The 25984-nt window shown below is 36.6% G+C and overlaps 5 protein-coding genes across 8 annotated transcripts; 3 read left to right on the plus strand and 2 right to left on the minus strand.

Annotated features, from left to right (window-relative positions):
• The first annotated feature begins 336 nt into the window (after positions 1-336).
• LOC100631809 (dual adapter for phosphotyrosine and 3-phosphotyrosine and 3-phosphoinositide-like) lies at positions 337-2543 on the plus strand. Its single transcript, XM_003382453.2, has 9 exons — positions 337-585; positions 963-1085; positions 1382-1515; positions 1634-1755; positions 1895-1942; positions 1993-2055; positions 2103-2188; positions 2291-2378; positions 2427-2543. Exons 1-9 carry the CDS (start codon positions 422-424, stop codon positions 2451-2453), a joined length of 855 nt encoding a protein of 284 aa, XP_003382501.1. The 5' UTR covers positions 337-421; the 3' UTR covers positions 2454-2543.
• A 9-nt stretch (positions 2544-2552) lies between these two features.
• LOC100632352 (dual adapter for phosphotyrosine and 3-phosphotyrosine and 3-phosphoinositide-like) lies at positions 2553-7056 on the plus strand. The gene is made up of 9 exons (XM_003382540.3): positions 2553-2859; positions 3433-3578; positions 3947-4072; positions 4620-4753; positions 4994-5130; positions 5207-5254; positions 5328-5476; positions 6780-6867; positions 6965-7056. The coding sequence occupies exons 1-9, from the start codon at positions 2587-2589 to the stop codon at positions 6977-6979; spliced, it is 1116 nt and encodes a 371-aa protein (XP_003382588.3). The 5' UTR covers positions 2553-2586; the 3' UTR covers positions 6980-7056.
• A 54-nt stretch (positions 7057-7110) lies between these two features.
• On the plus strand, positions 7111-11721 carry LOC105315558 (uncharacterized). Of its 4 annotated transcripts, XM_011410271.2 has the most exons (7): positions 7111-7202; positions 7478-7656; positions 7766-7834; positions 7976-8477; positions 9148-10958; positions 11038-11195; positions 11261-11721. In XM_011410271.2, the coding sequence occupies exons 5-7, from the start codon at positions 9152-9154 to the stop codon at positions 11285-11287; spliced, it is 1992 nt and encodes a 663-aa protein (XP_011408573.2). In that variant the 5' UTR covers positions 7111-7202; positions 7478-7656; positions 7766-7834; positions 7976-8477; positions 9148-9151; the 3' UTR covers positions 11288-11721. The 4 variants fall into 4 exon arrangements, with proteins under 4 accessions (XP_011408573.2, XP_019848709.1, XP_019848703.1 ...); XM_019993150.1 differs by lacking the exons at positions 7111-7202; positions 7478-7656; positions 7766-7834; positions 7976-8477 and adding an exon at positions 8484-9005; XM_019993144.1 differs by lacking the exons at positions 7111-7202; positions 7478-7656; positions 7766-7834; positions 7976-8477 and adding an exon at positions 8484-8813 and having other exon boundaries at positions 8870-10958.
• LOC100632476 (uncharacterized) lies at positions 11618-16006 on the minus strand. Its single transcript, XM_019993164.1, has 4 exons — positions 15915-16006; positions 13079-15640; positions 12373-12497; positions 11618-11924 (listed from the first exon to the last, which is right to left on the minus strand). Exon 2 carries the CDS (start codon positions 15581-15583, stop codon positions 13910-13912), a length of 1674 nt encoding a protein of 557 aa, XP_019848723.1. The 5' UTR covers positions 15584-15640; positions 15915-16006; the 3' UTR covers positions 11618-11924; positions 12373-12497; positions 13079-13909.
• Positions 16007-16122: 116 nt separating this feature from the next.
• LOC109580221 (uncharacterized) lies at positions 16123-22584 on the minus strand. The gene is made up of 8 exons (XM_019993158.1): positions 22471-22584; positions 20454-20762; positions 19966-20279; positions 18649-19485; positions 18252-18387; positions 17147-17212; positions 16946-17091; positions 16123-16576 (listed from the first exon to the last, which is right to left on the minus strand). Exons 1-8 carry the CDS (start codon positions 22490-22492, stop codon positions 16358-16360), a joined length of 2049 nt encoding a protein of 682 aa, XP_019848717.1. The 5' UTR covers positions 22493-22584; the 3' UTR covers positions 16123-16357.
• Positions 22585-25984: the final 3400 nt, after the last annotated feature.

Raw genomic sequence — 25984 nt, forward strand, 5'->3', positions numbered from 1 at the left:
ATAGCCCATGCTTTTTTCAAAAAAAAACGGCTCCAAAATTGCCCCTCATTTTTATTACATATTATGATACATATTGATGTTCTTATGCTATGTAGCAAGTTTGAGCCAATTCTGAGAACAAATTCTGAAATTATGAACATTTTTAATGTAAAAAAAGATTTGGGACCTTTTAAAAAATAGCTCCAAATCATTAATGCCTTTTCTTTTTATACACATTTGCAAATGCATTATGTATGCATAATAACAAGAGTACATAATCTTGATAATAATAACAAGAGTCCATTAATGGACTCTTGTGAGGTAATGAGGTGTGGCCCAATTAACTGGAATAGGTGTGGTTTTATAGAAATAGATATTCATCTGATGATTATTGTGTTTATACGCTCTGAAGGAAAAGTCGACTGAAAGTCTTAAGTCTGAAATGGCTAGTTTGTCAAGCAATCCTGAAGGACGACCTACTTCAGTTATCTCCACAGCATCCTACGCTAGCTCTCCGCCTTTACGGCCCCCGTTAGATGCTTCATACTCAATCCAAACTGGAGATGGAATCAATCCTCACAGACCCTCTGACATGGACAGCATACCGTACGAAGGAATAATGTTTTTTTTAGTATAATGCTATGACTTTTACTACATGTAGTATGAGCAGGAAGCCTTCAATGCTTACAACTATATTGTGTACAATACCATACTCCATCAACTGCATGTGTAATAGATAGTAGGTATTTGTAGAGCTTTGAATAAACCGTGTAGACTAACTGTTATAATTCCAGCCGTCTTTTATGGTATAGTCTTACTCATTACAGTTTCTAATGTTAACTTGTATTCTTTTATAAAAAAAAACATCATACAATGAGTTAAGTTGTATACATGTATGTGTATGTATGTGCGTGTGTGTGTGTTTATGCAAATAACAATTCAAGTGCACATAGAAGTGTATAATTATATTATCCATTATTTAGGTGGTATCATTTCAACATCAGTCGGCATGTAGCTGAGAGTTTACTTATATCAACTGGTGAAGATGGCAGTTATCTTTTAAGAGACAGTAGTGCTAACCCTGGGGAGTACAGCCTCTCTGTAAGGTATGTCACCGGTCAATGATGGGAGTAATAGTGTCTGTGTTTAATTTTTTTAATGTTTTATTTGTGTGTGTTTGTGTGTAATTTGTTTATAAATGAAGAGGTGTTTGTGCATGTGGGAAATCCTGCTATGCAATACATATATGGATCAAATCCCCCAAATCATGTACCAGCTAATTTATCATGACTACATCCAGAAAGTATTTATACAGCTAACGTTACTCGTTCCTTATTGCATGGAAACTGATTGTGTCTATGCTTTTGTTCTTATCTTCAATGTTTGTTATTTTTATTCTCAGGTCAAAAGATTCGGTCAAACATTTTACTGTTCGCTATGACGGAGAATCATTTACTTTTGGGTTTGGAAAGTTCTCAAACGTGCAAGACCTCATTAGTCACTTTGAGAGTAAACCCGTTATCGGAGGAGACTCTGGTTAGTATACAATGACAATAATACACTTAGATAATACTAAATTAGACTATTATTATTATTATTATTAATATATAGTACAGTTGTTGCTAGCTAGTGCTTATGCTTATTTTTGATGCAGGTATCTTGACGGTACTAAAGTTCCCTTATCCTCGGAGTGTGAAGGAGCCCGAGGTGTATGATTCAATCAGAGTGCATGCTGAGGGCGGAGTCACTGAAACAAAGGCCCAACCCACTTTTGCTGTAAGTATCAACAAGTACTAAAATATTGTCAAGAAACATGTTAATTTAAGTTTGTTTGGACTTTCTTTTGTCACTTACTATTCATCATCATCATTATTATTATTACTATTATTAATTTTATTAATTTCATTTTTTATAGATTGCATCTAAAGAAGGATACTTAACTAAACTTGGGCAGCATAGAAAAGTATAATGCTTGTCAATAATTAGTATATTTATTATTGTTTTCTATTTTAGAATTGGAAGACTCGGTGGTTTGTCTTATACAAGAACGAATTCAGCTACTACAAAACAAGAGAAGTAAGTCAGCTAGTGCAGTACTGATGCAATCATTTACGACTTTAAAGGATAAAACTCCAATTCGTGTTATAAATTTAAAGGATGTCTCTATGGTGATGGCAGATAACTCTCAATACAAGAATTATTGTTTCAAGTATTATACTCATATTACAAGCATTGTTTCTTATTGTTAAATCATGTACACTTGCTGTCAGTTGCTGTATGGAAGTTATTGTGTTGTTTTTTGTATTTTTAGAGTTGTGTCATCATGGCGAACATTTTTCTTGTATGCCACGTCAGCTCAAGAAGCCGAGGACTGGATTAAAATTCTAAGATGGAAACTTGTAAGCTCCTTCAGTTTAAAATGTACTAATCTATTCTTCTTTGTATAGGAGAGTTTGTCTGGTACTGAAACATAGCGTACTTATTACTATAAACCAAATATATGTAATTTTTATTTAATTTTTAGTGTGTCAGAAAAGATTATAATAATAAAAATATTATCATTATTTTTAGCCACTCCTACTAAGAATAAAAATATTATAATACTTAATGGTCTCGGAAATGGCTGTAGCTACAAAACAGGCTATAACTGTAGGAGCACATTCTCCAGGAACCACTGGGCTGCGGGGAAAGAAAGTAAGCACGCTACATAGAGAGAAGGAGCTTAGGCCTGTCACTTACAACGGGAGCGACTCCAGCGAGGAAGAAGAGGAAAACAACGATATGATTGTTTCACGGACACCACCACAATCCACTGCCCCGGGAGAGAGATGGAAAATTGAACACAGGCCGTCCTTACCTTTTGAAGTTTGCCAAAGAGAGGTAGGAAAAGCATACATATTTTTATATGTATATATTTTGTCTATTTAAAAAAAACAAGCAATCTTGTCAGAGGCAGAGTGGTTTAGAAACACAATTAAACATTAACTTTGGAACAGAAAGCCTAAGGAGACTGTCTATTTAAATTGTAACTGTTTTGAATACAAAGCACAAGTAAACCTTTTGATCCTACTCGATCTTACCAATTAACTTGTGCCAGGGCAGCAAAATTCCTATAAAAGCTTACAATTTCATAGCTGCTGTTACAATTCTATAGCACCCATTATGTGTTATGCTACAGTTTAGGCCTAACACCTTTCACAAATACAGTTATACCAAGAATGCTCTAAGAATAATAACACACTGCATACCACATACTTAGCTAAGATGGTCCCCTTCAATGGGTCGTGTTATGTAATTCGATGTTCTGTAGATTTTAATGTAAACAGTTCTCCCTTAAATGGCATCATTTTAACTTGCAGTCATGTAGCCAATGCAATCAATTACTACCAAAAACAATTCAAGTGTGATGCCTCTACTTATTGTACGTGTAGTCACAATTATTATTAATTATAGGCACCAGACGAATTGAAAGTGGCTGCTTCGTTCTCTACGGGTTCACTGCAGACCTCTCCTCTCCTTACTAATTCAAAACTCCATCAGCACTTTGCTGCAGCTAAACTTGCAAAAAAGACTTCTGCACCGAAATACATGGACATCCCGTAAGCATTTAAATACTTTATTATTCTACATGTTCTGTAGTATTGTAAACTTTACTATTTCTGTTTCAAAAATGATAGCTACATGCTTTAATTGTACACGGAGGTTACATAGTATTGTTTAATTATTAATTAAACGAATTAACTAAGCCCTGCCTTATCTACAAGAATTTTAAAGACATACAAATTGCTGTTTGTGTGTGTCCCGTATGAAAACAATGGAGCATTGTACTCATCTTATTGAATACTTTCACATTGTCTTTGTGTGGGTCACTTTTCTGCATACTGTGAATCATAAACACTGGTCTAGCTTAATGCCAGTGATTATTGTACAGTTTTATGATTATATTGTTTGTTGTTTCCCTCTGTAGATGGTATCATCCTAAAATAAATCGCCACATTGCAGAGAGCTTGCTATTATCAAAGAGCACTCCTGAAGGAACTTTCTTACTGAGAGATAGTGGCTCGACCGAAAACACATTAACTCTATCAGTAAAGTAAGTAGAAATAAGTTATGAGTGTGTACATGTATTGGGTAATAGTTAGGATCTTTGTGTCCCTCGAAATATTTGTATGTGTTTGGTATAGACCCTCATTAGTCCCTTTTTACTCTTTGTATCATTTAACAAAAAGCTAGCACTATTTGGTTTTTCTTTCTTTAATGAGATTTTAGTTTCAGTTTGAGTAATAGTAATCATGCTTCGCTACTGCTCTCTGTGCATTCTTTTGACTTCAGGCTGGTCAGACACAAGACCAGCCTGAAGTCAAAGGAATGCACTAGGAGCAGTCATGAAGCTCACTATACCTATTGATCTTCTTAATATCACCAAACATTACCTCAGCTTTTGGATCACACTATCATAACTTAATTGGCTGGAAGATACTGTAACTTTAACCTCTGGTCTGTATTGCATCCATACACTCTACCTGGAAGTTTATTGCCTGACTTAACTTTCATAACTTGGCAAGAAAAACATCTAACTTGCTTTTATATTTTTGCTTATTTTTTTTCTCCTTTTCCTCTCCCTTTCCCTCCTCTTATAGATACAAAGACTCTATCAAGCACTACAGAGTAACTTGGGATGGGAAGCACTTGTGCTTTGGTCTAGGAAAGTTCAAAAATATACCAGAGTTTTTGGAGCACTTTGATAGCCAGCCAGTCATTAGCGGAGACTCTGGTAATTAATTATTAATAAAAAGAAGAAAGCAAATATGGCGGAAGGATATGGCAGAGAAATTGGATATTAACATGTGTTGTACAATAAATGTTCCTATGTTGACAAATGCTCCCATTCCATTCCTCTTCTCTTCTTCCTGGTATACCATTCCTGGTATACTTGGTATAGACAATAATTTATAATGAATAATTGAATATCAATTTCCTTAATCGCTTGTACGTATTATTGTTATTATATTAGGATTACTTGTATACTTATCTCATCCTTATCCTCGCTGTGTTAAAGAGTTTGTTGAGTACGAGGAGCCAGTTATAATGGAGGGACCTGACGGAGCCACAGTTGGCGGTGATAAGAGTCCTGCTGCTATAGGATCAAGTGTGAGTTGAATTAAAATAAAGATCATCATAATAATTATTTGCTGCACTTATTTAATTGTGATAATGTAATTTATAGGTGACTTCAAAATCTGGTTATTTAACGAAACTTGGCTATCACAGAAAGGTAACTATTTACTTATTATATGCATCTTCTACAATTAAATTAACAATTTCATAAATTCTTTTCTTTTGTGTAGAATTGGAAGCTAAGATGGTTCAGACTCTTTAGGGCCAAGCTGTGTTATTACTCAACCAAGGACTCTTTAGTCCCACTCAAAGAAATTAATATTTCAGATGCAACATCAATCGAAAGAGACACTTCTTCTGGGAAAGAATTTTGCTTTAAGTTAGTTAATGTATCAGAGAATTTAGAGAAATTTTTCAGAATCATTTTTGACAAAATACCATAGGCACTGGAGAAAAAAATTAGGCCAATTTTTGAGCAACTTTAAAACTCATTAAAGATTCAAATTTGATTGGAATCAGTTTAAACTTTCTACACAACATAAATACATGTATATGCATCAGAAATAATTATAAAAATTGAGAATTCTCTCCTAATTTTTGGTGAAATTTGGTCATACACCCTGTACTATAGCATAGGGACTTTGGCCCAATATTTGAGTAACTTTAAAAATTCATAAAAATCCAACTTTGATTGGAACGAGCTCAAACTTTATGCACAACATAAGTATATGTATATGCATCAGAAAAAATTATAAAAATGGAAAATTCTCTCCTAGTCATTTTTGCCAAAATTTTGCTGAAATCCCTGTACTATAATAGTACAGGGACTTTGGCCTGATTTTTGAGTAACTTTAAAAATTCATAAAAAATTCAACTTTGATTGGAACGAGCTCAAACTTTATGCACAACATAAGTACATGTATATGCATCAGAAAAAATTATAAAAATGGAAAATTCTCTCCTAGTCATTTTTGCCAAAATTTTGCTGAAATCCCTGTACTATAGTACAGGGACTTTGGCCTGATTTTTGAGTAACTTTAAAAGTTCATAAAAAATTCAACTTTGATTGGAACGAGCTCAAACTTTATGCACTACTTAAGCACATGTATATGCATCAGAAAAAATTATAAAAATGGAAAATTCTCTCCTAGTCATTTTTGCCAAAATTTGGCCCGAGACCGTGTACTATAGTACAGGGACTTTGGCCCAATATTTGAGCAACTTTAAAAATTTCTAAAAAAAATCCTAATTTGATCAAAACAAGCTCAAACTTTCTACACAAGTATTTACATCAAAAAAATTATAAAAATGGAAAATTCTCTTTTAGTCATTTTTGCCAAAATTTGGTCAAAACCCCTGTACTATAGTACAGGGACTTTGGCCCAATTTTTGAGCAACTTAAAAAATTCATTAAAAAAATTCAAATTTGATCGGAACAAGCTTAAACTTTCTACACAACATAAGTACATGTATATGCATCAGAAAAAAAATTATAAAAATGGAAAATTCTCTCCTTTTCATTTTTGGAAGAATTTGGCCCAAAACCAAACACAGGAGTTTTGACCAAGTTCTTGAACATCCTTAAAAGTTTATGGAAACACGTAGTACTAGCTAGGGCAACGATAATTATTTGTACAGTCTTATAGATTCATGATATGTTGAATATTGTTCATTTTTATTAGGTTAGTGACAAGCTATAGAACATTTTATATGTATGCAGAATCAGAATCTGAAGCTGATGAATGGGTTAGACTCATTAAATCCAAACTGGTTTGTTATGAGATTTGAGAGAGGAAAAGGGAGTCAAAAAAAAGAAGAGAAATCGGCACATGATTAATGATAATATTTTTTTTGTATTTTGTTGTAGGCTAATAAACGTTGAAAAAAGAAACAAGAGAAGAAAATTAGTAGTTTATATGTTTTTGTATTACATATTATCGCTTTAATTTTTTAATCACACAATCATTAACAATAATAATTAAGAATAGGTAGTTATTAAGTAAATTAATTACTAATTATTAGCCACACCTTCAGCAAAATGGCAGATGCAGACGACGGGGGTTTTAAGTATCCACTTTTTGGCTGTTTTGACGATGTTTCAGTGTGTAAGTGAACAACTTGGTAGTTTATATTTACAATAATGTAAGTGTAAAAAAGAGAATGAGCAATAAAAACTGCTAGCAAATTTTGATTCGCAAAACTGAGCTTTATTGCTGAATGTGCTGTGCACTTTCTGACAATAATAGTGATATGAATATTAATAGCAACAACGAAAAGGGTAATTCAAGTCAAAGAAATAGAACTTTTACCGCTTTAATTTTATTCATTGTTACAACCCATCAGCGATATCCCTAGGCCATTATTTTCATGATAACAATAGGTTTGTATAGCTATTTCTGCTCGTGTGTTGCCGTTGGGGAATTAGCTGAAACCCTTGGGGACAGCAAATGGATGCATTGCTGCCTCTACTGGACATTGGTACAAATATTTAACCTCCTTGGCCACGCTGGGTACGTGGTGTATATTGTTGGGCAAGTGAGAGAGCAAAGAGGAATTGAGGTCAGTAGTTATTAATAAGACTCTTATAAAATTTTAATATGAGAAATTGAAGTACATGTGATCCTTTACTCTAATGTTGACATAACCTTTATGACCCCTTCCTCTGCAGGGCTCACTTGGTAATGACTGCCTTTTAGGAGCTTTCTGCTCATGGTGCTTCTTAACTCAAGTTATCAGAGTAAGAAATCATCATCATCATCCTCATTATTATTGTTATTATTAATATTATTATTATTATTATTATTATTATTATTATTATTATTGTTATTGTTGTTATTCTTATTATTCTTCTTATTATTATTATTATTATTATCTACAGGAAGTTAGAGATGATCCCATTGAGCAGAATATATTAAGAGAATAAAAATTATTCGTCATTTCCTTCAATAATGCTATTAAGAAAGACTTCTTGGGGGCGTGTAATTTTATTTTGTGTTCCTGTGTGTATTAAATTTGAGTGATATAATTAAAAAATTACACTGGCGAGTCATTTATTTGACGAGACTTAATTGTAGTTTATATTAAAGCATGAGTGGGTTTAAAAGCTAGCACAGTGTCCATGTGTGCCTGATGTGTCCACGAGTAGAATAATGTTATTCTTAAGTTTAAGTAAACTTCTTAAGCTAACAGTGACTAATAAATAATAGTTAATTAATCGCTGCTAAGGTGACATTCAGTCACTGGGACAAACAGACATAGGAAGGAGTGAAGCTATCAGAACCTGTGGATTGCCAGCCTTGTTCATTCAGTTGCTATTATATTATATATAGATCAATTACTGCTATCTACAAGTGAAGGAAGACACCATTAACTAGTTTCAGGTAAGTCTTTAAATCATTGAGTAAAATCCTTAACTTGTAGAATCTACTACCAATCATGTTAGCCCTACATCTCTTTCTTTAGAAAGATGTAGCAATCTATTTTTAGCAGAGTGTACTGCAATATTTCTGTTGATTGTAGATAGCCTATTCCCAGTTTAGTAAAAATGTGTATATTAATTGCAACAGTATAGATAACAAATATATACCTTGCTATCAAGCAAAGCAAAACTGAACTACATTTGAAAGGGACTTGTTTATGTGTATGGACTAAAGTTGCTTTGCATTAAGGAGCAGCTAAGAAAGCATAAAGCACTTTCTGTAGGAAACAACTGTTCCGTGAGTATACCTGTTTGTGTGACACATGTGAGTAACTAAAACAATGTATGCATTAGGCTTCTTGTTATTCATTGCTCTGTAAGTCAACATCATAGTGGTTGCATTTGTTTATCTTTATGGAATAAATACACTGAAACTGCAAGATTGCCTATGCATATAGAGACCACGTCCCGTTTATGTTTGGAGCAAGTTGTAAGTGCACCCACGAACAGAAATGAGTATTATTCAAACTTTGTATGGAGTTCTTCCTAAACAACAACATACCAGTTGTTTAAATTATGCAAACACGACCCTCTAATGCACACAATATTAACAAAACTTTTGTTTATGATAGGAAAATGTCCCGACGACACGATTTAAAAAGCATGGAGGTACATAATGGTATCTGTGATGACTCCGATGACTCTGATGATAGCTATGTTAATGTCGTAGAAGAACTATCAGGCATGAGAGACATACCAAAACAAAATCAATCAATCATGATGATGAGAGGAGGAGAGAGTCCCACTCCAGTAGTTGCATCTTCACTGGTCAACAGACCGTTGCCAGCTCCTAGTCCAACTCCTTTTTATGCAACACAGTCACTGCATAGGTCTAGGAATCTCATACCAGCCTCAGTCCTGATGCAGCAAACTCAAGCAGTTGCCAGCTCTAGCAATGCTGCTCTTTATCATAACAAGAAGCCACAGCAGTACAGACTACCCAGTCCACCTCAGATCAAGCCTCTTCCACCCAGTCAGAATCAAAATCAACACTACTCAGAGGGAGCCACTGCCAAGCGTCAGTCACCAAAGCCATTGCAGCATCATCATCCGCTCCAACCACAGATTGAGTATGCTGTGCCTGGTCCTCCTGCAACGAAACCCAAGCCACATCATCAAGACGTCAAACGACCGCCAATATCTTCTCCACCTTTCACTTCACCAACTAACACTCCATCCTTTACTTCACCAACTAATGTAGAGCATGAATTCGCTCCTCTCTCTGGTGATATGGAGCTCAGGGAATTTGTTAGTAAGTACAAAAGTGAGTTTCCGGTTCAAATTCGGGTCTCCAAAGGGTTTTATGGCACAACTGACAAGTGGTCAATCTCCGAAGGAGAGATTTTCACAATACACTTTGTGAAATACACAAAGACAGTGGCAGCAGAGGACAGGTTGCTTGGTAGTTATGGAATCCCTTTAAATTCAAATGCTACGTTTGGGATCCTTTCTACAAGTAGCTCCACTAAGAAAGACAAAGCTGAGCCAGAGCCTATTGATTATGAGACGGTTGGTAAGCTCCTGTCACTATCACCACTCCCTTTAGCTGCTAAAGCAACACAGACCTGGCAAATAAAAGGATCAGAAGAGAGATCAATCAATCGTGGTGATGTACTCATCCTTCAAAGTATCAAACAAAATTTTATCACTAGAAACAAGCAGTTACGATGCATTGATGCCTTTTCTGGGAAGCCAAAACTTTTAAAGTCCAACTGTTCCGGCTTCTTCACCATACAACCCAGCGATACTTGCCTTTATCTTCCTGAAGTAATAAAATACTTCAAACTTCCCAACACTTTTCAGATGTTCATCAATGAGGAAGATAATCCAGACCTACCCCCAAGCATGGTCTCACGTCCTGTAAGGCTGACTCACTGTAGCATTGAAACTTCACTCATTGCCACTCAACTTGACGTCATAACTGAAGACGATGCTACCCATCCACTCGTGGAGATACCAATAAACCTTGATATAGAAGTACAAGTAGTTGAGCCAAGGGTTGTCGACAAAATCTATGAACAGACCGACCACCTCTACGATACCATGGACTATGCAAACATTGCAGCTATACCATCAAATGCTGCATCTAGTACTGTTGATCCAATGTCAGTTGAAGCACTGGCTGCTTGTCAGAGAGGTGGACGAAGAACTGTAGGAATTGAGATTGAACAGCCGCCAAGATACAGTGTTGGAAATGCAGAAAGAGTCAAGTGGAATGTTGCAAGTGATAGTCATGGAGCTTCTATGAGCAGTACTGAAGTGGTATCGGGCAGACAGCTGAGCCATCAAAGAGGGAGAAATAAAAAAGAAGCGAACAGAAAAGAAAAGGGAATGCAAGAGAGTTTAGCTGCACAAATAAAAGCACTGGACACACAAATCAGTAGTGAGTATCAATAACTTTATACATGCAATAGTGTATTTGCTGAATAATTTTTATATTTATACTCTTCATGTTGTTATAGATATTGAGGAACAGATTCAAGGACTGATAAATAAACAAGCTGGTTTGCATCAAATCAAGACTAGATTGAAGAGCGAGTTGGAATCACAGCAGCCACCACCACCACCATCATTTAACAGTACGATGCCGAATGAGTATGGTCACCGCAATGCAAAACAGGTAATGGAAGTGGTTAGAAAGAATTATGAATAAAAATAATTATTGTTGTAACATTATCATTATAGGATTATCAAAGACCTTATAGACAGTGAAATTATAAATAAATATATACGCTATAGATATTATTTTAATGTCATTGTCATTATTATTATTAATATTAATATTATTATTATTATTATTATGTTAGTGTCATCATTAATTTTGTTTCATGCACCAGCTCATTACTAAAACTTAACATCTGTCAGTATTATTACTCTATCATTGCGTTTATTTTTACTTCGTAGTCTCTAAAATTGTAAAATTGTTTACACAGCATAAAAACTCATTTCACACTTCTAAGCGTAAACAAGGAATATGTGAACAATGTACGTATAAAATTATTTTTAGTTTCTTGAATATATATGTGATTGCTTGAAGAAAAATTATTGTAAATAACATTAAATTTTTAAAATAATGACAAAAAATTTACAACTGGAGGTCAAATAATAAGTACGACAAATGAATGCTTTGTGAGAGTTACTGTCTCTAAGTTTCTACTACCAAATGCTGATAAGTTTGTTTGCCTTGAATGACAAGTAAGAGTTTCTTTCGATGTATTTTTGAAGTCATTCCTAACTCGCTCTTCAGCGTGTCTTCATCTAGCTCGGATAGCAGCTGCCCGTCGACCTCTTCTCTCTCAAACATTTCTTTGTATTGGGACAGGTTAAGTTTATCCAGCATTTGCAATACCTATGAGAAAACAAGGGTCATGACAAGACAGTAACAGTGTGTAAGGGCCTTGTTTACAATCATTGTATTAGTGTAAGCAAGAGTAGATAATAGTTGTAAGCTAATCAGGTAAATATTTTGGATTAAATAAAATTTCCCCATTGCATACATAGCACAAACATAGTACATTATAGTTCTGCCTATGGTGGTCGGGGGTGGTCGGGGCAACCACCTCAACAAATGAATTAAATTAACTAGTTCATCACTTAGACCAACCATGCAACTAATACTAATAACCATACAGAAAGCATCATACTGTAGTCTACTAGTATGGTGTACATTAATTTAAAAAAAACAATATTAGTCTCCAACTATCTCTATTTTTTTTCTAGGCAGAATTTTAACATGTTTTTGATCAATGCACAGCCAAAGTGTAATGCAAAGTGTATACAGTCATGATACTACTTACCTCCTTTGAAGACATTTTATATACAATAGAGTCTTTTGATGGGAGCATATCCACATAATTACCATTCGTAGTCTGAGGCTGAGCACTCATTGCTGACTGAAGGCTGTTTATTGTCTGCTGCAAGCCTAAAACATTAAAATAATATAAAATAATGCTATCAGAGTAAAATGGAATGGTAATAGTTAATTGTTGTTGAGTCCTCTAACTGTGTAATGTACATGCAGAAACACATGCTGTGCTGTGTGTGTACATTGATCATCAATAGCTTTTCATTGCCTGCTTATCTTGAGGGGAACTTATGACAAGCAAATGATCGGTATGTGTGTATTTAAAACAGAGTACACATAATATTTGGAGTTGAGGATCAATTTTTTTGGAAAACTATCAAAACTCACAAACTTGAGGGAAACATTTAGTACCAAACATCAAGGCATCATAGCGTAGAGAATAAACTACTGATAGTCACTGGAGATGCCAACAAAAGATTAAGTTATGTGTTTCTCTCACGAACATTCGGTATTTTCATTGAGACTGAAAATCGTTTGGTGCTAAATGCATTACTATAGGCCCATGTATGATGTCATCTAATAGTCAATGTTTGTACACTAAGAGTATCAGTGTTATCAGACAAACAATCCTTAATTCGGTTAAATGCATACCAGACATCAATGCATTACTATGTCACTTATTATCAATATATGCCCACCTTCCATTTGCTGTCTCAGTAGCATCATAGACCCCTTCATCTCCATAACGTCTCTCCTCAGCTCTTCAACATCGGGTGAATGGCCGTTCATCATCATTAGTTTTGACATCATGTACAGAGGTGCATCTTGCATTGGTGTACCACTGTATGGTGGCAGTGGAGAGTGAGAGGGTGAACGAGATGGCGAATGCTTTGTTGATGATCCGAGATCCATGGCATAGTAATCATTGGAGTCACTTGTCTATATAATTGAATAGTAGTAGCAATAACTTAATAGTTTAAAGGAACTCATTCCCATATAGATATGTGTACTAGTGTAAATTTACGTAAGGATAATTGTAATTGTGATTGGCTCGACAAATTCCTGTCCCATCACCTTTCTTATGATAAGCATTAGCTATTACTTGTTTTTGGAAACCAACACAATCAATCCCATACAGTTACTATTATTCAAATAGCTTGTTTTTCCCAGTAGTAGATGCTAATAGACTCATCCTCCTCAAGAGGTACAGCAATGAATGCAAAGGAGGAGTAATGATAGAGTGTGTAGGATTAGCCAAATAATTTACTGCATCGTTGAATACAATGTACAAATGTCATCATAAATTATTTCTGCTATTATGGTAATCGTACATGTAGTATCTTCCTCTATCTACAAGATCTGGGCACTGATTGTGTGTTGACTCATACTCAAAGAGATTGAAATCATGGTGGGCAGGCTTGAAGTTTGAATATAAAACTAACACAAATTCCCCAGATTAACTCTTACTGTTTTGATAATTGGCAGAAACTAACAAAATAACGATCTCATGAAAACATGAGGACCATTGCCTACGCACAGTTATGTGGCTGTGAGTGAGTGTGCATTGGCAAAACACTTACTTGGTCTGAAGGTAAACATTTTGGTTCTATTATCTGGGGCAGCGGAGATGAAGAAGTTGAAGATTGCTCAACTGAAGACTTTAGCTTCTCCTTCACTGCATTCTCCATTTTCTTTCTAGCAAGGACCTGTCTCGGTTCACTATAGATACTCTCACTAGCCAGTAGCTCTATACCAACGTTCTTGTGGTCTTCGCGTATGGCAGTATAATATAAATCATCCTGCTTACCAACCCTCACTTGTTTGTCTGTTTTCGAAGGATCAAAAGAGTCGAGAAGCTGGCGTGTATCGACGTAGAGTTTCTCAAATTCGTCACTGTTCTTCTCTTCAATTATTTGCACCTCGAGTATCTCCAAGTCGACAGGAATGTCAAACATCATGGAAGTATTGTCGTTGCTAAATTGTGTGTCCTCTTCGTCTGGGACCGGAGTAGCAATGATTGTTGACTCTTTATTGACACTAACAATAGTAACAATTTCTCTGATTGTAAGAGAGTCGGATATTCTTCCTCCAAGATTACCGCTGCTTGGCAACTCGCTGACAATTACTTTCAACGGGAGGTCAAACTTCTTAGTAAGCTCTGGAAGATACAACATGACATGATTGGGAGCTGTGGAGAAGAACCCTTGACAGTTTTCCGGGAGACGCTTTTGTTTCTCATTCTCAATGGATGTGCATATAAGGGATTGACCTCCAAATCGACCATGCTTCACTTCATTAATGAGGAGGAGCTCACCAGCTTGAACTGAATGAGATACATTTGACGGATTCCCATGAGCTTTTGTGGCACATATTATCTTTGGCATGTCCTTTTGTGCAAGGACATCCTTCACAGACTTAAACTCAAACCCAGTAACTGCTTCCTTTGGATTATTGTTTGGATCATAAATGAGTGAGAAACGGGCAGCAGAATTCAATGGGACTCTGACCAGTTGTCCAGTACCAGTCTCTATGACAGCGACTGATAGCTGCTTGATGAAGTGAAAGTTAAGACGATCTCCTTCGGAGAAAGTATCACACTCAGAGTCCCCAAAATAACCAGCAGAGACCTCAACACGGAGCGGAAACTCATTCTGATGATACGCGACCAGCTGCTTGAGCGACATTGACTCCGATACAGGAACATAATTGACAGGAGAGGGTGCCCGACCAAAACTACAAACAGAGACTGAATCCAGCGAGACGCTACTAGGCCCCCTTCCAACTCCAGCACCTGACTTCATTGATTTAGGTATGTCGTACATGCTGGATCTATCGGTAGAGAGGGAGCTTGACGTGCTCTCTCGTTTGGAGGGCGGGGTTGTTGCATTATGATATGATGACACTGGAACTGATGACTTGCGAGGCGGCAATGGAGGACGAACAGAGGCATCAGGGAGACTAGGGCGCTGTACCTTATTATCCATATTAAAGAAAGCACTTTGGGACTTTTTCACCATTGCAAGAGCCGACACAGGAGGTAATGGTGGAGGAGTATCAATGTCATGCTCGACGGCAATTCTCCTCGAGGGAGGGGGAGTCTTAGACACCGGGCGGGCTGGTGGTAAAGTATCGTAAGAGGAGTAAGGTAGCTCAGGTAGTGGTCGCTCTATTGGCAACTGTGGCAAAGGACGTCCTGGTTGCATTATGCAGTACTTGATTTACCACTGTTAGCATGCAGACTGATATCAATGAGAAACACCCTAAGAAAAAGACAATAGCATACTGTTATCTTATATACAGCTCATTCAGTTCATCAACACACAGACTCACAGTCTCTGACCTAAAATAACTGCAGGCTCAAAAATTACAGGCTACAAAGGATTGGAATAGAAATGAAGACCTTGGCCTAATGGCATTAGCACGGTTTAATGCAGGGAAGGCAGGAGTATGCCATAACGAGATTTATAGACTAAATACTAGGATATGTTTACAAATACTACTCTACAACAACTGTGAGCCACTGGCTCGTTTTACCTTGTACAGTCCAGTGTATAGCAATAGCAGGGACTAGGATTTCACACGTATTTGAACAGTATATAAAGGGCTGCTGGCAGAAAGGACGTTAGAGACTGAGAGAGAATGCAGTCAGGAGCGTCTACAAAGGCCCTATCTATCCCTTTCCGTTTTTTAATTAATAATCAAATTTATGTGGTCAAGTTATTAGTACACAATCAATCATTACTATGTTTTCCAAAATGGTTCCACGTGTCCTTATAATTATCACTGAAATCCAACAAAAAAAGCACAAAATAAAAAAAAGAACATGAGAAACACAATAAATTAATGCAACCAAACATTAAAAACAAATTTTAACACTGTACACTGCATTGGTTGCAAGAGAAATAAAAAATAAACACAAAAGTCATTAATGTTATGTATGTGCATGGATGAGCGTATTATTATTATCATCAATGTCATTATTCAGTTGCTTGAGACTGGGCCTCTAGTAGCTTCCAAACAGCTTCTCTTCCCTCAATAAAGAGCATCATCCTTATGCGGTCAGATTGGCTTGTCATGCCTAAATCCTGTGAGAGGACAGTGTCATTATATTGGACCAGCTCCAAACCAGTCACCCTTTTCACAGAGAAGGTATTTTTATACTGAGAGAGGGAGAGCAGATCCAAGGCCTGCAGTACCTAGAATTCATGTTTTAATACATTTTGTAGCATAGTAGATATTAAGTAATTTGTATTCCAGTTGCAATACGTTTATATTTAAAATATACAATTCCCAATTGGCATACGTTAACACTGTGTGACATACAGTGTTAAGGAAGTAATGAAAGTGTGTGATTTAGCTAGTGAATGAAACTGAATAGTTGCAGTAGCTCGCTTGCAGTAAACAATGTGTTTACATACAGAGAGAGGGCAGTAGGAAAAGAGAGAGAGAATGCCTGTATATATAATTAGCTTGATTTGTTAATTCAGTGGTTGTTATCAGTTATCCTAGTAGCATTAAATGCACATAGCAGGTCCGACATTACTATATAGTATACATTCATTTACCTGGTCTGATGTAAACGCTTTCAATATTTCCTTATTCTCTACTTCAACGGGTGTAGCTCCAGATTTAATAACAGATACATATTCGCCAATGTTCTCCTTTAACAATGTCACGTCAGACTCAAGCTTGCCAATCACATTGTACATCTCTGAAGAAGCAAAAGGATAAAAGGTTACTTATTGTTGGAGCTAATATGCTGGTACCTCTTTTGATTGAACCAACAATTGATTTGGTTTGCCTCAAGTCTTGCTTAAGACCTTCAATTTCAGCTAAAAGAATAATGCATTGATGTTAGTAAATATAGAGATACTACTTCAGCTGGAATAAAGATCATGTGTGCATTTTTATTATTAATAACAATGCATCCCTTTCTGTGAATCAGTTGGGAAAAATGGACAATATCCTTTGAGCTGGATTTAAATGTGTCCCTTAAGGATACTAGTACCTTCTATTCATAGGATTACTGTTGCTAATTTGATCAAAATTTTTAGAGTAACTTTAAAATCAAATTTTATTAGACTTAGCTCAAAAGTTTGGCCCAATTTTGGAGCAACTTTAAAAATTCATAAAAAATCCAAACTTGATCAGAATCAACTCAAACTTTATACACAACATCAGTACATGTATATCTGTCAAAAAATATCATTAAAATGGAGAATTTTCACGTAGTCATTTTTGTCAAAATTTGGTCCAAGACCATGCATGTACTATAGTACAGGGACTTTGGCCCAATTTTGGGGCAACTTTAAAAATTCTTAAAAAATCCAAATTTGATCAAAATCAACTCAAACTTTATACACAACATAAGTACATGTATATGAATCAAGAAAAATTATAAAAATTGAAAATTCTCTTCTCTTCATTTTTGGTGAAATTTGACCAAATACCCTGTACTATAGTACAGGGACTTTGGCCCAATTTTGGAGCAACTTTAAAAATTCGTAAAAAATCCAAATTTAATTGGAATCAGTTCAAACTTTCTATACAACATATAAACATGTATATGAATCAAGAAAAATTATAAAAATTGAGAAATCTCTCCTCTTCATTTTTGGTGAAATTTGGCCAAATGCCCTGTACTATAGTACAGGGACTTTGACCAAATTTTACAGCAACTTTAAAAATTCATAAAAAAATTTAATTTGATCGGAATTAGCTCAAACTTGCTACATTACATAAAAACATGCATATGTATCAGATAAAATTATAAAAATTGAAAACTCTCTCCTCACTATTTTTGCTGAAATTTACAGGGACTTTGGGATTACTAAGCATATGTACATATTATTCTTATTATTCTTTCCTTACCTCTAAGTCCTTCAACGTGTATCATCATTTGTCTATTAGCAGTGTTGACTTCATGCAACAAGTGAGCTACATCAGGTATAACCTCAGTCCCATCATGAACCACTGGATATGCCTCATGCCCTGGTGGTGGCATACCCTACCATATAAACATTAATAATACTAAGTATACCTAATAGCTACTAAAGGCCTTCATACATGAGACAACTTTTGCTAGCAACCAAGCAACATGTTGCCAAAAATAGAACATCTTTCTATTCTTGGCAACATGTTGCTTACAAGATCAGAGTAACCACAAATGTTGCTAGCAGCAAGTTGCCTAGTCTATGAAGGCCTTAATAGGTAATAGCTACTACACTGAATTGTTTTATTTTTATTAATCACTCTTTTTCTAATTTACCTGTGAGTCACCCACAGTTCCGTAGGCACTATTCTCAGGTATGGATCCCTTTAAGGTAACTGGTGAGTAATCACTCTTCACTCCAGTCCCAAGGGCATTGACCTGGTCAATACTAGTGGACAATCTCCTGCGTGAGAGAGGACTGTTCTTTATTGACTTTTGACGCTTGATATTCTTCAAGAGGCTCTCTGGTTTCTTAATGGAGTAGTCTTGAGTGCAGTCCTTCATCACTGACTTGTAGAACATTGACTGAACTTCCTCGAAATTAGGCCAAACCGGATCGTCGGAGAAAAGATGCTGATTGATATAAACTAGATCAAACTCGTTGTACAGGTGGTAGGTCTCTTGTTGAAGACTGCTTGTGTCCTTAGACCCATTTCCCTCTGCTGGTTTCACCGATATACCTATGTCCTTTAGTATACGTATCGTTTGGGTACCATTTGCTGCTGCGGACTGTGTCATCTGCTCCAGTTCCTGCATGTGAGTTGCTATGACAGACTCCTCCCATTCTTCAGCCAATAGTGTCACCAGTGCATTCTGAGGCAGCACCACCTGAGGCAGTGAGTGAGTCATGACTACCTTTAATGGAGGAGGGCAGTACTTATGGTTCCAGAAGTCCTTGAGGCTCATGCGTATCTTTTCCGGTTGAGTTGTAAAACCGGCGACACAGTTCTCATGGAGCATCTTGACTTCTCCCGACTCGATGTCAACGCATTTCATGAATTTCCCTTGCTTGAAGGTTCGAGTGTGGACTCGAGGACTGATGAGGAGAATATCACCTTCACATACACTGGACTCAGCATTAGGACCTGTGTAGGTATGGGTAACACATATAGCCTGAGGAGAGAGAGGAAGAGAGAGAGAGAGGAAGAGAGAGAGAGAGGAGAGAGAGAGAGAGGAATAAAATTAACTGTAAATACCACAGCTTATGCTTTTTTAAATTATTTTTTTACATGTATTTGCATTATTAAAATTTTACTGAGTACAAGTGCAGACTAGTTTTACTGGTTTTACAACTGGACCAGTCAGTGCATGCACTATTATAAATTAAATAATAATCCGATACGCTTGTGTTGTGGTTTCTTTATAAATGATAAATGACCGACTAATGTTCTATTTACTACCAAATATTAATGAAACACACCCACACACATGCACACACTACCATACAACTACAGAAATATGCACACATGTATGTACATATATGTACATTCATATATACATGTACATGTACATGTATATATAAAGCATGAATACATGTACATGTATATATAAAGCGTGAATACATGTACATGTATATGTACACATGCATCTTACCAATGGTCTGTTCCGTGATGGTTGGGCCAGTATATGTCCAACAGTCTCAAAGTAATGCCCCAGCATGGCCTGTTGGATATTATCAGTAGGATTATGGAGGAGACTGAATTGAAGCGAGGATGATAGAGGGATGTGATAGGTGGCCCCACGGTCTACTTTACCACGTACCGTGCGGAGTTTCATCTCAAAATGAAGCGTCAGTTGTTCCTCGTACAGCGAGGACTTGCCGTGGCCACCATAGTAGCCAGTATCAATGATGACATCACAAGGAAAGCTTTTTGAATTTGCATCAACATAGGTTTGGAATGTCGTGCCTATACGCATGGCAAAGAATAAAAATATAAAAAATTTATAAAGTAAGAACAACAGGAACACAACCAAAAGCTAACATTCACTGTAAAGGAATGAAAACAATAACAAAATTTTACCCCCCAAAAATACACACACAAACACACACGTACATGTACAACACAGCTGGTAATGCTTACCATTAGAGACAGGTCTCATTACATCTCTCGGTGGTAGTTCAGGTGGACGGTTCTCGTTCGATTGAGGAGGAGGATAGGGTATTGGAGGACGAGGATAAGCTAAAGCAGTCGCAGGTGGTGGATATGAAGTAGGTCCTATACCATCCATACTTAGGTACTCCTCATCATTAGTGCCATTATTAGGGTATGCTGTGTTGGTGTATGATTGTCCATAGGGAATTGATCTCAAGGGAAGAGAGGGTGAGGGTTTAGTAGTAGTAGCTGGTTTAGTAGTTAAATGATAAGGCTTTGGGTTTGGAGGTGGTTTCTCTGTTGAAGAGGAGGAGAAGGAAGATAAGAGTATCAATTAGCATACAATGAGACCACAATAAAATCACATAATAAAAATTATTCATATAACACCGGAAATAATTCAAAGTTAATATAATAAATTTCAAGTTCCATGACCACAATGTGCTTATAGTGTAACTAACAAGACAAGCCCACAAAAGGTAATGATGGAGTATCAGATAATATAACCTCTTACAATAATCAAGTCTCTCTCCCTCTCTCTCTTTAGCTTCAGCAGAGCTTTTATCTCTAACCTCTATCTACAATCAAACACTATTGCTACTACTATAGTGTCACTATTAGTTTAATAATGAACCAGCTTTTATAATTACAAATCTCAGTTGAATTATGATAACATTAACAAGTTTACCAAGCAGGTAAGTCAAAACCAGTCAAACCTGACTAAGCCTAGCCACTGCACCTCCATTTGTAATAATATTGCCACAATCTGAAAGTTTAAAATTGCATTAAATATTATAATTTTTATATGGCAAAGGTTACACACATATAAGTGTAGAGAGAGAGAGATGAGAGAGATCAGAGGGGATACATGTGCAACTAATCAACACTAAATTGAATTTCAGCAACAAAATAATTTTATGAAGTAACCACAAATCTTTGAAGTGAACATGTACATGTACATGTATAATAGCAGGAGAATGATTGTATCTTAAGTGCTCAAGCAAATGACATTCATAGTCATTGCTTTGTTTATTAATTTCAACTCAAAAACAATAAACAAATCACAAAGTTGAAGAATAACTCAATCAGTTATTGGCAAAGCAATGTACATATACATACAAAATCATTAGGATTGAGTGAAGAACTGGAGTATTGTATACAAACAATAGGAGCAAATGGAGGAAATGAAGCACAAACATTTCTATTCACTGCCAATTAAAATTAATTGAACAAAAGCAAATTGTACTCTTTCCTTTCTCTTTTCAACTATTAGCGTATACTAGCATTAAAGACAAGTTAGTGTGTCACTCATATTATTGGCATGTTAGCAGACCCACTTCAAACACACACACAAACACTATCTTAACAACAGTGATATAATGTTTTAGTAGACTAATGTTTGGTATATGAAAACAACACTGTATGACATAACATGCATAAGCATGTAACAATAGGAATGATGCAGCTGCATTCATTCATTCATACTGAATGAGCACATTCATACTGAATGAAAGCTCAACTATAGGGTCTCCACAGTTCCCATACTACATTCGATTAGGCAATTTGTCAATATAAAGTCCACTGGTAATATATGATGCATACATAGTTTATGTTAAAAGGGACATATATTTAAATTAATATATTATTATTAGTATAATGAGGTTCACAGTACGTGAATGAGACAGTTAGCATTATAATGGCAAAGTGTGTGGGATTGCCTCTTGTGATTTAGACTATACAAACATTACTACTTCTTTGAGCTCTATTTGTACCCTCTTCCTTTCCTTTCTGTTTTTTTAAAGTAAAGCATATAAATAAAAATGCCATTTACAAAGCTGATTAATGTGAAAACTTATTCCTGCAATAATGTCCTATTCAGTATTCATGCATATAGATCTATATAAATTAATTCATTGTCAATGTGTACAAGCAAAGGCTAGCTTTGCCAATAAATCTACAACACAACACACTAAACATAGCAGTAATTCTTCAGTTAAAGACTCACGTTTGTTTCCTCCTCTCTCCATCTTTCAGCAGGCCTCTACTTTCAAAGCTCAGACAGTCAGCAATTCAGCAACACCACCAACATAATTTTCATCAAACTCTAAGCCACACCTGTTTTAGCATATAAAATAATCATTAGATCTATTATTCATAGATCTTAGAAAATCACGCCCAGTAGCTAGCTCTGTATGTACACTTTACTTCAACTTTAGCAAGTCCGAGTAAGCCTTTTGAGTTTTTGGAGTTTCACATCGTAAGTTAGACCTAAATTTATGTGTTTATATGCTTGCATCTTTTGCTTTTACTCATTTTGAGTCAGTAAGTGTGCAGCATGCAGTGTAAAGGGCTTGTTTGTTGTGTTAATTTCGAGGTTAATTTTAACAAGTAGCAATTGATGTATAATTATCACAATGCCTTAAAGATAACGTGCATAGATACATGTATGGTTTCAATGCTAGCCTAATATTTTAAGCAAGCAAATCCTTTTCTCTATCTTTGTGTGTGTAGACCTCTTCTCCGTGTACTGGGTAGTTCCTGCTTTATCCCCGTAATGGGTCCAGTGTTGTTTTTTTATTGAATGGCATACACAATTCCTAATATACATAAACCAGTGTTGTTTGTATAGCTAATAGCTTTCACCAAGTACACAAAGAAGGGAGCTTATTGTGTTGATGTTACATTAATCTGGTGAGAAATTAAAAATAAACCTTAATATCATTTCCAAATTATTAAAGATGGGTGTGTGTGTATGAATGCAGTGTAACAAGAGCTTTGATAGTGAAGCCAGGGCATTGATAGAGTAGGCAAACAGCCACAAACTTGATAGCCTTCATAATAATTGCTAGTAATAAGATAGGAATTACTGCTATGCAGGTATTGTGTAGAATAAAACACACTGCATAGTACAATTAACAGCCCACTACGAACCTTATGTGCTATTTTAATTGAATTGTTTTACTAGCACAGCTAGTCTATTCAGACGACCGACTCATGAATTGATAATAATCAATATAGCATTCAATTATCAAATCTCAAAATAGCTTGTGATGTTGTGTTGTGTACGTGATCTCTGGACCTCTTTGCATGCTATGTTGACTGTACTTGTGTATTTGTTTGTGCAACTGTAGTTGCTTTTTTTTCCCTGTTGACTGAACGTATATGTACCGCAACATCAACTGTTGTGTGTACAGTCAGTTCTGTCTGCTTGTGTACGTGGTATGTCCTTGCTTCCATTAGATGGTCTATAGTGAATACCAGCACTGTAATCGAATCAATTTCCATAGTAATAACAAGTAAAAATCAGTGTTATTAGAATTATCAGATTAAAATGAAGTATTGTTATCAGTTTTATGATAAATAAACAGATTGGGGTCGATTACTATAGTCAGTACTAGTAGTGCCAGTCTGTTACTACTCTATGGTCTGTATTATATCCTGTTTCCTTACTATAGTATAGATCACTCTGTTTGCCTTTCAGTTAATTTTTTTATTTGATATTATTTACATTTCACACCACCGCCAGCACAGTGAGTATAATTGTGTGGCAGTTTTTTGTGTGTGTATTTACAAGTCACTAAGTATGCCATTTCATTTGTTTAGAGAGGCTCAATAAATCACTCATTTGATATATTTTCCCAGTGTTATTGTAACAATCTCTATTGTCTATTTTATTGTTTATTTTAAGTGTTATTGTTGTAGTGATTGTACTAATCATGTGACTGTTCCAATAGCATCTGTATAAATTCCCCTCCTCTCTTGTCTAGTTTACAAAATGTCCGATACTTATTACGTTGGTGAGAGTGCTCCACCTCCTCTTCCTCCTCCAAGGAAACTGGGAGAGCAGCAACACAGACCCGCCCCCGTCACGTACGAACCGTTTGGAAAACAATATGACACATTTGCACAGTACGATACATTTGATCCCGTAGCAGACAGACCACCCCTCCCTCCTCCTAATGCACAACCTCCTCCACTATTACCAAGGAAGCAACAGTCTCTACCGGCCCCGGAAAATTCAAGTCCAACAAAGTCCCCAGCCAGGATGATATCAGCACTTGGCTCCAGCGTGCATAATAGCATCACTAAGAGGCTAGGTTCTAAAACTGGATCAGAAAAGATAGCTAATAGGTCCTCGTCTGTTGAAGCTCACATCTCTACTCCCCTTCCTCCTGAAATACCACCACCTAAGACCCCTCCCCTGAAACGTGCCGTACCACTCCCACCACTTCCCACGGCTACTTCCACTCCTCCAGTTGAGGTCACTAAACGTAAAGCTCCTCCTCCTCCTCCTCCCACTTCACCTCCAGCAGTTAAGATGTCAAGCAAACCCATTACTAGCAATGATGACGATGATGACCTGGATAGTTATGAAGACGTTGAGTTTAATACTCCGCAATTTCCCTCTCATCCGTCTGATGGTGTTAGTCTCTTGAAGTTCATTAATCAAAATCAAGAAACTTTGCCGGCTGCTTTTCAGGTCTCTCTTGGTTTTTCAGCATGCAGTGAAGAGGCATCGATCTCTGAAGGCGAGCGGTTCATAGCAAGCTTTCTCAAACGGTCCAAAGTTTTGTCTGTGGAGGATGAAAACGGAGAATTGTATAGCATTCCATTTAACACTAGCTTTCAGTTTGCTCTCCTTCATGACCCCAACCTTAACAAAAAGGAAGCAATGACAGGGTTTGTCTTCAAGACAGCTGGTGATCTAATGATCTGTCGCTCTCTCCCCAAAGTCATTAGAGCAAGGAAATCCTTTCGGGGAGTGAGTCCAGAGTCTTCTGTACTGGCTAAAGAGCTGCTCTATGTGAAAGAGGTAGTACAGAAAGAAGGCAACAGACGTTATGTGAAATGTATTCAAGCATCAACTGGGAAGGAGAAGCAGCTACACGAGGAGTGCAATGGCGAGTTCTCAACTTCACCGCACGACATACGAGAGTATCTCCCTAACCTCTTGAAGCACTTTCAGCTCCCGCTCAGAGCCGTTATGTGTCTTGGTATTGATAACGAGGAGGACGTGCCCTCTCACCTTGTCTCAGCCATTGTCACCGTCTCTAACCTCAGAACAGAAGAGTCACTCATCACTACCACAGTGGTGGACGAGAGCGAGACCCTAGAAGACATACTCCCTGATAATAACTCCATTATTCTCAATGATATGCCTTTATCGTACGACATCAATGTCAAGCCACTGCATGTGAAGCCACTGGTTGCCGAGAAGATGATAGAGCAGACAGAGTACATACTTCAAAACTTTAACCCAGTGAAAGTGTTTCCCTATCTCGCCAATCACAGCTCGTCACAGCTCGCCCTCATGAAGTCCGTGAGGAAAGAAATGAATATGAACGGGATTGAGCTGATAGAGTCTAAACTAGTCAAGTCCCGCCGACTCGAGAGAGAAGCATCACAAGTAGCAGCAAGTAGTGGGGGCTCGGTTGATTTGACTGATGTTCATCAAAGGATACAGAAACTGGAAGATAAACTGAACACTCTTGATAAGAAAATGAATGAATACATGACAG

The sequence above is a fragment of the Amphimedon queenslandica genome, unplaced genomic scaffold, assembly GCF_000090795.2.
Source record: "Amphimedon queenslandica unplaced genomic scaffold, v1.1 AMPQUscaffold_13521, whole genome shotgun sequence".
In the NCBI taxonomy this organism is placed as follows: domain Eukaryota; kingdom Metazoa; phylum Porifera; class Demospongiae; order Haplosclerida; family Niphatidae; genus Amphimedon; species Amphimedon queenslandica.